The sequence below is a fragment of the Pan troglodytes genome, chromosome 14, assembly GCF_028858775.2.
Source record: "Pan troglodytes isolate AG18354 chromosome 14, NHGRI_mPanTro3-v2.0_pri, whole genome shotgun sequence".
In the NCBI taxonomy this organism is placed as follows: Eukaryota; Metazoa; Chordata; class Mammalia; order Primates; family Hominidae; genus Pan; species Pan troglodytes.
In genome coordinates, this window is record NC_072412.2 from 105,017,028 (window position 1) to 105,032,444 (window position 15,417).

Here is a 15,417-nt window from a genome sequence, read left to right on the forward strand (position 1 = left end):
TGCATTTACCATGAAAATAGACTTTTCCTGGAAAAAAACACTGCACACCCCTTTAGGGGCGAAGGAACTCCACTACCATTTACTAAGAGATATTAGAGCTGTGTTTGTCAGGATACTGAAGTCCAAACTTCAGGGCTCCATCCTTACACTGTCCCTTCAAAGACCCTGTCTCTAATTTTGTATTTCTTTCTTTCTTTCTTTCTTTTTGAGATGGAGTCTTGCTCTTGTCGCCCAGGCTGGAGTGCAGTGGTGCGATCTCGGCTCACTGCAACCTCTGCCTCCCGAGTTCAAGTGATTTTGCTGCCTCAGCCTCCTGAGTAGCTGGGATTACAGGTGCCCACCATCGCACCTGGCTAATTTTTGTACTTTAGTAGAGATGGGGTTTCACCATGTTGGCCAGGCTGCTCTCGAACTCCTGACCTCAGGTGATCCGCCCACCTCGGCCTCCCAAAGTGCTGGGATTACAGGCGTGAGCCACCGGGCCCAGCCTAATTTTGTATTTCTTATTCTGTATTCTTTTCCTTAAAAAACCTTTTGCCCAAATTGTATCAACTTCAATACCCCAACGCTGGACCCCTCCCTAGATACAGTCATAAAGCAAATGACACGTTAGACCATGTGCTCCGCTAAGGACATAGAACCTCTGGCCTGGGTGACACTTGGTGTTTCTGAAGAAGCTTTTCCTGGGGCGGAGGAGGAGGAGGAGGAAGACCCTTTGAGCTTTAAAATGCCCAGGAGCCATTTCCTGTAATGGGTGGATGCAAAGAAGTAAATGATGGGGTAATGCCACAGTTCATGTTCATGAGGGCCACGGTGGCCTGAAGAGACAGTTAGAAAGCCCTCCACTCGGCGCAGGATGGCAGGTGGAGCATCCCTCTCGCCATGAACTGCTTGATGTTGAGGTGGTAGGGGCTGAAGCAGACCACCACGGCCACCAGCATCAGCAGTGTAAGCAGGCAGCCTCGCCAGTGGCGTCCTTTCCTGCTGGTCACTGGGTCCTCCTGGGCTGTCCCGCCGGTGGCGTCCTTTCCCACTGGTCACTGGGTCCTCCCGGGCTGTCCCGCCGGTGGTGTCCTTTCCCGCTGGTCACTGGGTCCTCCTGGACTGCCCCGCCGGTGGCGTCCTTTCCTGCTGGTCACTGGGTCCTCCCGGGCTGCCCCGCCGGTGGTGTCCTTTCCCGCTGGTCACTGGGTTCTCCCAGCTGTCCTGCACAGCTTCCAGGTGATCTTCATATAGCAGGACAGGATGATCCCCACTGGCCCACAGAAGCCAATGGCACAGGCCACCAGGACCATGAGGGGCAGCCCGAGGACCGGCTCCATGCTGCTGTACTGCATGCAGGCCAGCTTGCCCACCAGCGGCTTGGTCATGGGCATCAAGAGCAAGGGCATTGTCTGCAGCAGCACCAAGGTCCAGATGGCCACGCAGACCAGCCTGGCGCGGCCAGCCGTGCGGAGCCGCGGGCCCCAGTGGGCACAGACCACAGCTGGGTAATGGTCCACGCTCACGCAGGCCATGAGGTAGACCCCCGGTAGGTGTCGGTGTAGAGCACAAACGCCGTCAGCCTGCAGAGCCCCTTGCCGAAAGGCCAGCTGGAGCCCAGCACATAACACACCACCCTTCCCGGTAAGGCCACGGTGAACAGCAGGTCAGACACGGCCAGGTGCACCAGGTAGACGCCTGTGCAGTTGATCTTCCTGCCCTTTTGACAGGTAAGGCAAAGGGCAAGGATGTTTCCCAGGGCACTGAAGACCAGGAGGGCTGTGTAGAACAGAGAGCGTCATGCGGGTCACTGGGGCCAGGAGGTGAGGACGGCAGGAGATGGCATTGCCGGGAAGGCTACTCATGCCAGCAGTGTCGGAAGCCATCTCACCTGGGTGCCTGGGGAGGAAAAAAGAAAAAAAAAAAACACTGTATCTGTGGGGTTGTGCCTCTGGAATTGTAATAATGAATAGTTTTGCTGAGGCAACATGCACAAGTATAATAAAACATGTCTTTTTCAGTAAGCTTTTTGTTGAAGTGCAACATACTGTTCTAGTTACTGTGGCTGTGTAACAAATTACCCCAAAACGGCAACTGGAAACAGTTTTATCATGTTTGTGGATTCTGTGGGTCAGGATATTGAAGAGGGCACAGTGGGAATGGTTTTTCTCTGCTCTCTAGTCTTGGAGGTCTCTGCTGAAAAGGATCAACAGCTGGGGGTTACTCTGGGGCACGGGTTGGGGCCTCCTGGAAGCGACTTTGCTCCCGTGTGTGGCTGTTGAAGCTGACTGCTGGCTGGAACCTCGGCTGGGGCTGTCCACTGGAGCATCTGCCTATGGCTTCTCCCAGCATGCCAGCCTCAGGGTAATCAGACTTTTGATATGACAGCTCGAGGCACTGAAAGAGAGTGTCCCAGCAAACAGGACAGAAGCTGCATGTGTTAACCACATCTTTTATTTTCTGTATTCTGATGCTTTAACATTTGGGGACCTTGCTGACTGTGGAGGGACTGCCCCTTCCCGGGTTAGCCAATTCCTAGAGACAGTGAACAACTCACCCATGAACACGCTCTTCAGTTCTTCAAATGCAAACCTACCAATCCAGAGTCCTCAGCTTCCACGGGCTCCATTTACAGCTGTCACACACCAGGACACTATCACCTGCCCTAACCACCCCAGGGCCAGGTACCACACAACTGGGGACAGTCCCCATGTCTCAGAGCTTGCTGAAATGATTCAAACCACCCAATCTTAAGCCTGTGTACCCTAAAACCACTCTTGCCCACATTTTTCCCTGCTCCCTTCACCTTCTGACCAACCCTATGTCTCCCCAGTGGCCCTGCGTGATGGGGCGTGCCCTCTCCTCTTGGGATCTGTGAGTAGCAAACTGTCCTTCAATGGCAGTTATCTGCTGACCTGTTGGCCTTCTTGAACCTCGGCTTTTCTTTTTCTTTTTTTGAGACAAAGTCTTGCTCTGTTGCCCAGGCTGGAGTGCAGTGGAGTGATCCTGGCTCACTGTAACCTCCACCTCCTCGGTTCAAGCAATTCTCATGCCTCAGCCTCCTAAGTAGTAGAGATGCGGTTTCACCATGACTCCTGACCTCAAGTGATTCACGTGCCTCGGCCTCCCAAAGTCCTGGGATTATAGGTGTGAGCCACAGTACCGGACCCCAGATTTTCTATTAATACACTCTATTCTAAAACACTGCCTCACCTTTTCTAACCTAGTCCTGAAGTGTCATATCATCACTTCCAGTGCCTTCTATCACTTACAAGCAAGTCACAAGCTCATCTAGAATCAAGATAGTACAGGGGCATGGGGGGAGAATAGCCTCCAGTTCTCCATGGGAGAAAAGTAGAAGAATTTGGAGCCTTTTTTTTTTTTTTTTTTTTTTTTTTGCTTTTGAGATGGAGTTTCACTCTGTCGCCCAGGCTGGAGTGCAGTGGTGATGAGATCTTGGCTCACTGCAGCCTCTGCCTCCCAGGTTCAAGTGATTCTCCTGCCTCAGCCTCCCGGGTAGCTGGGATTACAGGCACGCACCACCATTCCTGGCTAATTTTTGTATTTTTAGTGGAGACGGGGGTTTCCCCATGTTGGTCAGGCTGGTCTTGAACTCCTGACCTTAGGTGATCTGCCCACTTCGGCCTGCTAAATTGCTGGGATCACCGGCATGAGTCACCGCACCTGGCCTACAGCCATTTTTTAAACCATAACACACACATAGAAAAATGGGTGCAGATCATAAAAGCACAGCTTGTCAATTTTCACAAAGTGAACTCACCCATGTGATCGGCACCCAGATTAGGAAGCACAACCTCACAGCCTCCCAGAAACTCTCCTCTGCCCTCCCAACCTCCACCTTCACTCAAGCGTGGCCCCTCTCCTAACTTCTAAAATCACAACTCAGTTTTGCATGCTTTTGACCCTTAAATAAATGAAACCATGCTATACGATCTTATGTGTTTCGCTTCTTGGGCTCAATGTTAGTTTGTGAGCATCACCTGCATTGTTGGGTGTAGTTGTAGTTTGCTCATTCTCATTGCTGAATGGCATTCCATTGTATTTGCATTTGAAGAACTGAAGAGCATGTTCATGGGTGAGTTGTTTACTGTCTCTAGGAATTGGCTAACCTGGGAAGGGGCAGTCCCTCCACAGTCAGCAAGGTCCCCAAATGTTAAAGCATCAGAATACAGAAAATAAAAGACGTGGTTAACACATGCAGCTTCTGTCCTGTTTGCTGGGACACTCTCTTTCAGCGCCTCAAGCTGTTGTATCAGAAGTCTGATTACCCTGAGGCTGGCATGCTGGGAGAAGCCATAGGCAGATGCTCCAGTGGACAGCCCCAGCCGAGGTTCCAGCCAGCAGTCAGCTTCAACAGCCACACACAGGAGCAAAGTCGCTTCCAGGAGGCCCCAACCCGTGCCTCAGAGTTACCCCCAGCTGTTGATCCTTCTCAGCGGAGACTTCCAAGGTCAGAGAGCAGAGAAAAGTCATTCCCACTGTGCCCTCTTCAATATCCTGACCCACAGAATCCACAAACATGATAAAACTATGTTTCCAGTTGCTGTTTTGGGGTAATTTGTTACACAGCCACAGTAACTAGAACAGTATGTTGCACTTCAACAAAAAGCTTACTGACAAAGACATGTTTTACACAGCCATGGTAACTAGAAGAGCACAGAGCACCACCATTTATTTATCCGTTCTACTGTTGCTGTGTGGTGCAGTTGCTGCCAGTCGGGATAATTACACACAGTCCTGCTCTTTGTGTTCTTTATGTGTTTGGTGAAACTTGTCTACATGTTGCTGAGCATACAGCTGGGAGTGGAACTGCTGGGTCACAGGCTCTGCATGTTTCTACTTTTAGTAGGTCCTGGCAAACAGTTGGTCAAAGTAGCTGTTCTTAATCGTTCCAGCAGTGTGGGGGCGCTCCCGTGGCTCCTCTTCCTCACCACCACTTGGTGTTGTCAGTCTTTTTCAGGTTAGCTGTTTTGGTGGGTTGTGGTTTTAACAGCAGTTCCCTGATCACTACTGATGCTGGGCACCTTTTCACATGTTTATTGGCCATGTGGTAATCTTTCTGTATGCCTGTACAAATTGTATGCCCCTTTTTCTATTGGGTTGTTTGTTGAAAACGTGTACATATTTTCCTATTTCAAATGCATTTTTCCCAGTCTGCTAAGTAACCTAGCCTTGCCTTCTTTTTACCCACCTCCATTTCTCTCAGCTGCATTCTGATCATCCTTTAAGCCTTAATTTCCAAACTGTGACAAAAAGAAGAGTGGGAGTGGGTCTATGCAGTGCTCTGTGCACAGCAGGTTGGGGTCACGTGATGGTCTACATGTTGCACACATAGGCACCAAAGTGTACAGAGGGTGTACAGCTCGCCCAAGGACCACTGTAGCTCATGCAGCCAGCACCGAGATCCAGGTTCTGAATGGCTTACTTCTGCAGTCAGATGCTGACTTGAAGGGCACCAGGTCCATGATCCTCTAAACCTCCCTTGATTCAGGACATAGCTGTCCCCTCCTGAACAATTTGAGGCTGGCTGGTGGGGATCCTGCTGTAGATTGTGCCTCATGTCAACCCAGGTATAGACATCTCTGTCTCATCTCTGCAAATAGAGAAGGAGCTTCTGTTCAAATGGAAAGGAAGGGAAGCAAGGCTGAAAGGCAGAGAGAGGAGCACCAGAAAGCCCTTTGAACCTCAGGATGGGTGGATGGATGGATGCATAGATGGATGAATAGATAGAGACAGAGATGCTAGATTAGATAGGCAGGTGGACAGATATGACAGATTACTTAGATATAGAGATGATAGGGATGCTAGAGATGCCAGGTGGCTGATAGATGGATGGATATAGAGATAATAGATGAATAGAGGGACAGAGGATGGATGGATAGAGAGATAGATTGGATAGATAGATGATAAGTAGATAGATGATAGAGAGATATAGAGATGATAGATTACATAATGGATAGATGAATAGAGGGATAGAGGATTAATGAATTCATAGATTAGATAGATAGATAGATAGATAGACAGATAATGTCAGATGGATATAGAGGTGATAGATTAGATAATGGATAGATGAATAGAGAGATAGATGGGTGGGTGGATAGATAAAGATAGGTGAAGATAGAGATGATATATCGACAGAGGTAGAGATAGTCATGCACTCTGAAAATTGAATTTATACATATTTTTAACTTTATCAAGAATTCCCCAAGTGCTGTGCCAGCTACTGGTTGCATTTGGAAGATGCAAAAGCATGGTCTCCTACTGCCTGCGGTAGAGTGTTAGGACCTGTTTGAGAAGAGAAGACGTGCAGGGGAAACATCGCTAAAGCAAAGCTGCGGCTAGAGCTGTTGAGGCTTTGCTTTCTTCTGAGTTTGGCCCTGATAAAATGGCAACACAGTAAGAAATATGTAAAAACCCACGCAATGATCCTTTTGCTACTTTGTTTTATATTGTTCTTTCTTTTACAGATTACACTCAAGCAAGAGTTGTTTTTCTAGCATTCTAACCCCTTAACTAAGTAAACAGACATGTCCTGGAGTTGGTGAGAGAAGCCACCTCTGCCCTGTCCCACCTTCAGTTCATGAGCTGCTCCCAGGGAAGGAGAGTGCAGAGAACAAACGGAAGGAATGGCAAGATCTCGGAGCACTTGGCCTAGCTCAAGAGTCAAGGACAGCCCCCAGGTGGCTCCTGCCTGCCCTGGGAAAGCAGCCAGGGGAAGCGATTTCCCAGGACCAAAGCAGCCCAGCTTACAGGGGAGGGGCCGGTGAGGGACGCTGGGCACAGGCCTGCCATCTCCTCTGTCTGGGCCAGCCCCAAACCCCAAACTGCACTGCCTACACACACACACACACACACACACACACACACACACACACACACACACACACCATTCTTTTTGACCAAACTTTAGTAAGGCTTCCCTAAGCCTTCTTCTTTGGGCTTTCCCAACTTTGGGCGTCCATACGGAACCACCCAGCCTTGATCTCTGGTCACCTCTCTTATCTGGTCAAATTCCTTACCCCCGCCCTCGACATGAGATCACCCTGGCTTTCATCAGGAATCGGCTTAGGTCATCTTAACAAGAACCCTCATGTTTCCTTTCAGTAATTTCCCATCCCCCAACTCTGCTCCTTGGGGATGAGCCCTATTTTCCTCGTCCTTTTGGGAATGGAGCCCCGCTCTGTCCTGAGGACTTTTCTCCAATTGCAAGAGTTCCTGAGCAAGATCTGCGTCCACCGCTCCAACTGCTGTCGGCTCCAGTTTTCTTTAATAACACCCACACCCACTCACACACGTGCACACACATACCCATTTACACACATACGTGCACATGCACACCCACTCACCCTACATACCCAAACACATGCACACTCACACCCACTCACTCTACACACATGCACAACCACTCACACACATGCACACACTCACCCTACACACCCACTCACACACATGCATACACCCTACATACCCACTCACACACATGCACACACCCTACACACCCACTCACATGCATTCACCCTACACACCCACACACACATGCACTCACACACCCATTCACACGTGTGAAAACACACCCACAGATGTGCACACACACCCACTCACACATGCACACTTCCCCACCCATACACATATGCACACATTCACACATGTGCACACATACCCATTCACACACTTGTACTCACCATGCACACATGTGCACACACCTACTCACACTCCACTCACATACTTGCACACCCACTCATATACTCACACGTGCATACTAACACCTGCACTTGCATACATAACATTTCCACTCGCTCACACTCACACACATGCTCATGCACAGACATCAACTCATTCACACATACCCACTCACACGTGCACACACACTACACACACCCATCCTCACAGGTGTGCACATACACTATATATTCACACACTCACACCCAGACACACACACTCCATACACACCCCACATATGCACACATGACACACACTTATTCACAAACATGCACACATATATACGCACTATACACACACCCACTCACGCCCATGCACATGCACTCCACCCACACACACCCATTCACACACACTCACATTCACTCACATACATGCACACTCACCCACTTTACACACCAACACACACATTCAAACATGTGCACACACTTGCACACCCACTCACGCATATTCACTCACACACACTGACGCCTCCCACACACTTGCTCACACACTCAAACTCACTCTGTGGAGACGTGACCTGGGAGCCCGAGGGGTGGGGCAGGCCAACCAGCCCGCACTGAAGTGACCCCTCTTTGGAAGAGCACACAGACTCCAAGGCCCTCTCGTGAGTTTCACCAGCTCCCAACCATGAGAGAAGGTTCCTCTTCCTCCTCCCTTTATTTCCTGAACAACTTGGTGGCCGAGCAAGGTGGGAGGCTGTGGGGAAGGGGCCTGAGGCCTGCGCCGACCTAGGGTAGCTCAGGTGGTGCGAACCACAGGTCCCCTCACCTTCTAGAACCGACTTGACCAGGCACAGAGCCGCTATCTGGTGCCTTTGGAAAGTTGTGTGTTCATTTTTTAATTTGTTCAGGCCTCACAGGGCAAAGGGATGGGACTGGCTCCTGACGCACCCCCAACCCTTGGCAATGGGCCCCCCTTCCCGATTTTTCAGGGGCCTCTTCCCCAGGGCACATCTCCCCCAGCCTCAGCTCTGCCTGGCCCTCAGGAGTTCCAGCCTCAGGGTTCACCGCGTGCTGTGGCTCCCTGCCTCAGCCGGGGTGCCTCGTGCCCCCTTTGCTGCCAGGACACCGCACTAGCCTCGAGGCCCAGCTAAGGGCTACCTCCTCTCTGAAGCCTCCCTGGCTCAGCAGCATCTGTGAGCCCCTCCACCCTTGGCGCTTGCTTGGTACTTGGTGGGGACTGAGCCTCCGCAGTGACTCACAGGCCTCTTTCACGCCTCTGCACGCTCAGCAAACCCTTAGCCCTCGAGGGGCTGGCCTCGTCTTCTTCCTTTTCTTGGTATTTGGCACAAAACAAGTGCCCAGGATGCTGGACCCTGCTGGAAGCCGCAAAAAAGTCACATCCATACCCCAAGGAGGGGGTGGCAGGTGCTGTCACCACTGCTGTGAGTCTGGGGAGGTCAGCAGGGTTGGACAGCCACATAGACCCAAAGCAGGAGCCATCGAGAGAGGCCAAGCCGCTAAGCCTCACACCTTAATCCTAGCTACCTGTCCTCCTGCTGGTCCATCCCATTCCTTTGCTCATTGATGTCGGTGAAGACATGAGGACGCAGGGCACTGACAGCTCCCGGACTGTGCTGCGCGGGCTGTGGCCCCACACCTGCCCAAAGGTGAGCTCCTCTGCACCCCGTGTTCTGCGTCTCCACCCCATGGGGTCTCTCCCCACAAGCACAAGCACCCCACCCTTCCCCCATCCCATCTGCTCTCAGGAAAGGACCTAACATCAGTCATTTGTGCCTTTATCTGAAGCTACCCTCTTACAAGGTCCTTTGCCTTCTGAGGCTCACAGTGCTGATTGCAGCGTGCCAGGCGCGCCTCTGCTCAGAGATGATCAATCAGTGCAGTCATGAAGGGGGAGAATTACCAAAAGCGCTTCCAGAAGTGTTCTAAAATTCTCCCCCAGGGGGTGACACAGCAAAGGTAGCCTGGTCCTATCGGTGGCTGGAGGCTGACGCTGGCCTCTGCTCCTTCTGGCCTGACAGCAGTGGCCGGGATCCTGGAGCGTCCACGCAGGTTAGAGTGTGCTCTACACCCCGCGTAGGTTAGGGCGTGCTCTACACCCCGCGTAGGTTAGGGCGTGCTCTACACCCCGCGTAGGTTAGGGCGTGCTCTACACCCCGCGTAGGTTAGGGCGTGCTCTACACCCCGCGTAGGTTAGGGTGTGCTCTACACCGATGACGGGTGGAAGCAGAGTGAGCTGCAGCCCACCAGGCCATGGGGGCAGAGCAGCTGCAATCTGAGCCGTTTTCCTGGAGCCCATGGGAAGACCCCCTGGCCCGCTTACCTCACCCACCAAGGACATGTGCAAGGAGGCCAGCAGAGGCCTGTGCAGCAGCCAGCCTGCTTCCTAGGTGGCTCCAAAGCCTCGAAGGGTGTCCCCTGCACGCTGTCCTCTGCAGAAATGGAATCTGTTCATGGCATGAAACTCGACACTCTTCCTCCCTTTACACCCCTGCTGAAAAAAAAAAAAGAGAGAGAGAGAAAAAAAACACCCAGGGTATCAGTCAAGGTGATCTCCCCGCCACAGGATGCCTGCACACAGCCCCCACCATCCCCTAGAGAAGAGAGGAGGAGGAAAGTCACCCCAGGAGGCCAATTTCCTTTCAGCTCCATTTCCCTGCACACCCCTCAGGCTGGGATTCAGACCATAGATGTGACAGTGAAGCCACCAGAGTCAGGAAATTCAAAAGCAGCCACCATTCTCCCCACACTGGGGCAGCGAGCAAGGGAAAGCAAGAAATGCCCCCTGGGGACCCAGACACTCTCAGCTCCGTGTGTGAAGGTGGAGGGGAGACCGCCCTGGCGCTGGATTTCCTGGGTTTTGTGACCCAGGCAAGGTGACTTAATGGGGCCTGAAAGGTGCATTTGCAGCCCAGGCAGGCAGCGCTCCAAGAGCAGCAGTTAGCGGGGGCTGGGCAGCGGGACTGCAGGTTAAACCCACCCCTCCCCAGCAGGGAAAGGCTGCAGGCTGAGGCCACCGGGCCACCGCTCTTTTTCTCCTCTCATTTCAAAGGGCAAGAATGGTTTTCCCTGCCACATCACTGGCTAATAAATGAGGCATCGAGCAGCTCCTTTGATTAAGACTATGCGGCCCTCACTACGTCATTGTCGTCATTGACACGGTAAGTGTGCCTGTTCTTTCTGAGGCTGCCTGTGAACCCAGCGTGAAGCCCACCCCAGCCAGCAGCCAGCTGTCCAGCCCAGGGGAACAGCTGCCCCTAGTCCACTGTGTCCCGGCTTCCCCTAGTCTAGAATGTGGTCAACACACTCCCCTACCTGGCCTCCCGTTGACGGAGGCTATGGGACCCAATTTTCCCCATATGTAAATCGGGCCTTCAAATATGCCCCCAAAACTCCAGGCCTGTTGGAGATAACTTAGATGAAAAGGTCCTATCTTATCATACACCTTTACCATAAACTTCCCCTCCCGCCACCCCCAGAAGGAAGAGCTGAGGCAGTTTCCAAAGGTGCCTGACTTGCCCACAGACCACAAGCCCCAGGAGAAACGTCCTGGGCGTCCTCACGACATTTAGGATTAAATGTTAAAAAAAAAAAAAAAAAAAAAGAGACCTAGAAGGCCCCCACAAAAGGGCAAGAAATTATAGAATACCACCCACACGGGGTTTATTCCTGATTCACTCAATAAGCATTTACTGAGGCACAGCTGGGCGCAGCCACGGGCTCTAAGTTGACTGTGTACAAGTGATGGAGGGCTGCATCCCACACACAGGAGGGCCTGGGGTCTGCCCCGCCCCGTGCCAAGTTATCATCTCTGTTGCCCATCAGGGACCTTGTCTAAGCGGGAGCTGCAGCCCCCACAGGCCCAGCGAACCTGACAGAACCAGACCCTGCCCCAAGTTCCGCGGATCCCCCCACCACTCTTGCGGGTCCTTCCTTCTGTGTTTATCGCTGAGGCCACGCACTGAATGTCACATTGTCTTGGGTTATTGTCTAATTGTTTCCTGGGCAGAGACATTTCCTTTCAGCCAGCTGAGTTCCATGGGGTAGAAACGGCAGCAGGCTCTTATATAAATCATCTGCTGGGGTGGAAGAGATTATCCAGCCCGTGGTGGGGGCCAGAATTCAGGGGGGCTGTGAGGCTGGATGGGAAAATGATGCCATCTTTGTTTCCATTAGGCTCCAGCTGAAATGTGATGTTTCCGTTGTGGACACGGGTGGCCAGCCACAGTGGCGGGAGAGTGCCTGAGACTCAGGTGCTGTTTGTTAGAAACCACAGCAAGTCTTTTCATCGCCCAGTGCAGGTGATGCAGGTACCTTAAGGCGTTATTTATGCTCGTCACTACCTTGAAATTACAGTCACTATTAGACATGTCAGTAGTGAATAAAGAAGTGTGTAGGACATTATATAAAAAATCTGCTTTTCTTTGGCCAGGCGTGCTAGCTCATGCCTATAATCCCAACACTTTGGGAGGCTGAGGCAGAAGGATTGCTTGAATCCAGGAGTTCGAAACTAGCCTGGGCAACATAGCGAGAGTTTGTCTACAAAAATTAAAAAATTAGACAGGTATGGTGGTGCATGCCTGTAGTCCCAGCTACTCTGGAGGCTGAGGTGGGAGGATCACTTGAGCTTGGGAGGTCAAGGCTGCAGTGAGCTGTGACTGTACCACTGCATTCCAGCCTGGGTGACAGGGAGAGACCCCCCATCTCAAAAAGAAAGTACTTTTAAACATTTTGATCACTATATTTTAATATGAAAGGTTTCTTTTCATCTTAGGTGTTTTACTTTATACATTTAAAAACCAGGACTCTGGGAAGGGGGCCACAGGCTTCAGCCGAAAGGGTTGTGGCTCAAGAAAAGGTGAAGGACCCTCAATCTAGTCTAACCATTTTGCCTTCTAAGTGGGGACACTGAGGCATGGGATGTTTCCAAAGCCTCCCAGCTTATCCATCAGACTTGATTAGAGCCTCAGCTGCCTGAAACCCCCTCCGCTTCAGATGCAGTGGCCTTCCATCCCTGCACTCCACACCCTGAGCCCGACATGTGACTTCCTGACCCACTGACTACCCTGGTTCCTCCTCCAGGTGCTTCATCAGCCCCCTTCATCTCAGTCCATCTCCTCTTCCACCTGGCCCTGGACAAGGGTCAACAGAGCACAGTGGCTTCCTGTTCACTCAGGTCAGGAAACCAATGGCAAGAAAAGTGACAACGATGGCACCCATGATTGAGGACCTCCTCTGTGTCAGACACTCCTAGCTTTACTTATTTACACCTCACTTTATCCGCAAAGAGGCATCATTATCCCCATTTCACAGATGAATAAAATGAGGCTTCGAGGAGTTAAGTGATTTGTTCAAGGCCAACTGCATGGAGATACGGGTCCTCCAGGTGGGTTCAGTTACAAGGCAGTCGAAGCTGGGGCTGGAGTGGGGAGGTGGCCGAATGTAGGCTCTCCCAGATCTGAAGGACGCAGAGACTTTGGGCCAGTGTTCCTGCGGACAGGTAGAGCAGGGGCTGCGGACGCTGCAATTGTGGCTGAGCCCACCTACCGGCTGCTACCCTTGAAGTGGCTTCACAAGGTACTGATTTCTGCCTCGCTCTGTGCCTGCCCCGGGAAAGCGGAGCTGGCACTGCTATCGCATCTCTGTGGTTTGCACGTCTGTGTTCCCAGAGCTGCTTCAGCCCCACACGTGGGCAGAGCAGCAGTGTGGTTGAGCTGTCCAGGTGCTGCCGTTTTTGCTTTTTCTTTCTTTTTTAATGATGAAGAGGAAAAGGAGTGTGGGGTGGGCACAGATGTACTTGTTCCTCTTTTTTTACATTTAATCATTGACAGGACTGCTGACGCTGGAGTAACACACTCACTCACCCATGTAGTGCTCACCAAGTGTCTACACTATGCTGACCTCCCAGAACCACCTAGGGCTTCGGCACTGACAGACCCTCCCTTCTAGCAAAGTAGACAGGTAGACAGGTGAGAGCTCTATGGGGTGACAGGCACACCGCAGAGATAGCAACTTCAGGGTGCCAAGGAACACACAGGAGGAGGCTCTTCCTGGTCCCAGGTGGCCGAGGAGGTTTCCCAGAGGTCAAGCTTGAGGATGAGACAATCTGCCCAACCCCTCCAGCTGCTGACACAGAGGGAGGGAGAGCACAGGGAATGGTGTGCCGGACCGTTACTCTCCCACCCAGAGGTTTCTTGTCACTTTCTCTCATATTTCCTTGAACAACACAAGTCACGTGGCCACACCTAACCTCAAGAGGTGGAATCCTGGTGGGGCACAGTGGCTCACGCCTATAATCCCAGCACCTTGGGAGGCCGAGGCGGGTGGATCACCTGAGGTCAGGAGTTCGAGACCAGCCTGGCCAACATGGTGAAACCCCGTCTCTACTAAAAATACAAAAATTAGTCGGGCTTGGTAGTGCATGCCTGTACTCCCAGCTACTCAGGAGGCTGAGGCAGGAGAATCACTTGAACCTGGGAGGCGGAGGTTGCAGTGAGCTGAGATGGTGCCTCTGCACTCCAGCCTGGGTGACAAAGCAAGACTCCATCTCAAAAAAAAAAAAAAGGTGGAATCCTGCCGTGTGCTGGGAGCAGCACAAGCAGTGTGGACCACACTACAAATGTGTCCTCTCCAGCCCCAAACTCGTGTGGATTCGCCCATCCCCACAGAGCACCTACCCACGGCCATCCTGCCCGCCCCACCTTGCTCTTCCTCACGTGCCATGCCCGCCCCCGCCGTCACCCCAGTTTTCGGTCCTCATTCATCACCTCTGCTGCATTCTCGTGGCTGTGGCCTCAGCCCAGTCCTCACCGTCTCTCTCCAGGACAGCCACAGCTTCTTGCTTCCTGGTCTCCGATCTTAATTCTCCAATCCAGTTTATATTCTACATCCCACTGAGGATTGCAGAATGAGTTTGCTAAAGGCACAGCTGATTGTGTTATTCGCTACCTAAAATCCTTTGAGGGTCTTTAGGACAGGATCCGATTTCCATGACTTGGGATATGCTGTTCTCTCTGTCCAGAATGCATTTTCCCTCCCCATGAATCCTCATCAACTCTGCTTAACTCCTTCTCACACAAGACTCAGCCCTCCTCCAGGCAGTCTTCCTTGGCTGCCCCACACCCTGCATCTCATTTTGGTGCTCCCCTTCTAGTCCCCAAATGTCTCTATATTAGTGTACACCATAAATGACTAGTGTCTGTCAGACTGGGAGCTGTTTAGGGAAGTGACAAAGTCTCAATCATCTTCAACTCCTAGGGCCTCCACAGGGGTCAGCCTGGTGGGTGCGTGCTGAATGATTGCTGAATGCAGGGCCAGTGGTAGTTACTGTTCCAAACCTGCCCTCCACAGCCTGTCTTCCCACATCATCCAGAGACTTCTTCCCACAGGACACATCAAGCATCTGCTTAGCTCCCTGTGCTGGTCACTGGGGAGGGGGTGTGAAGGCACACCCATGGCCTGCAAGGAGCTTAAATGTTGAGGGGAAAGTTGAGAAACCCAAAAGTCACTGGGAACCACATGGCACTCAACGTGGGGACGACAGCTGGGGATGAGACACCACCCCTATGTCTTCCCTTGGCCTCATAGAGTCACCACATAGAGGAACCTGATCGAGGCTCCTGTCTAATCCGGCCAGGTTGCAGATGAGGATGCTGAGACCCAGAGAGGTGGGCTGAGTCACTGCGGTCACTCAGGTAGCCACCAACGTCACTGCAACCCAGATCAGCCTCAGACC

General features: G+C 52.0%; 1 protein-coding gene and 1 long non-coding RNA gene across 5 annotated transcripts; one reads left to right on the forward strand and one right to left on the reverse strand.

Moving 5' to 3' along the window:
* Window positions 1–86: 86 nt before the first annotated feature.
* On the reverse strand, window positions 87–10,173 carry LOC134808152 (G-protein coupled receptor 183-like). Of its 3 annotated transcripts, none has more exons than XM_063792292.1 (3): window positions 10,006–10,131; window positions 5,429–5,596; window positions 87–1,881 (listed from the first exon to the last, which is right to left on the reverse strand). In XM_063792292.1, exon 3 carries the CDS (start codon window positions 1,515–1,517, stop codon window positions 1,185–1,187), a length of 333 nt encoding a protein of 110 aa, XP_063648362.1. In that variant the 5' UTR covers window positions 1,518–1,881; window positions 5,429–5,596; window positions 10,006–10,131; the 3' UTR covers window positions 87–1,184. The 3 variants fall into 3 exon arrangements, with proteins under 3 accessions (XP_063648362.1, XP_063648360.1, XP_063648361.1); XM_063792290.1 differs by having other exon boundaries at window positions 489–1,881; window positions 5,195–5,596; window positions 10,006–10,173; XM_063792291.1 differs by lacking the exon at window positions 5,429–5,596 and having other exon boundaries at window positions 523–1,881; window positions 10,006–10,173.
* A 50-nt stretch (window positions 10,174–10,223) lies between these two features.
* Window positions 10,224–13,259, forward strand: LOC134808153 (uncharacterized). Of its 2 annotated transcripts, XR_010150546.1 has the most exons (4): window positions 10,224–10,558; window positions 10,735–10,843; window positions 11,859–11,992; window positions 12,765–13,259. It is a non-coding gene; the product is annotated as an uncharacterized LOC134808153 (long non-coding RNA). The 2 variants fall into 2 exon arrangements; XR_010150545.1 differs by lacking the exon at window positions 10,224–10,558 and having other exon boundaries at window positions 10,577–10,843; window positions 12,765–13,018.
* Window positions 13,260–15,417: the final 2,158 nt, after the last annotated feature.

Excerpts from the sequence above, each read along its gene's own strand:
- LOC134808152 (XM_063792292.1), bottom strand. The coding sequence starts at position 1,517 with ATGGCCTGCGTGAGCGTGGACCATTACCCAGCTGTGGTCTGTGCCCAC.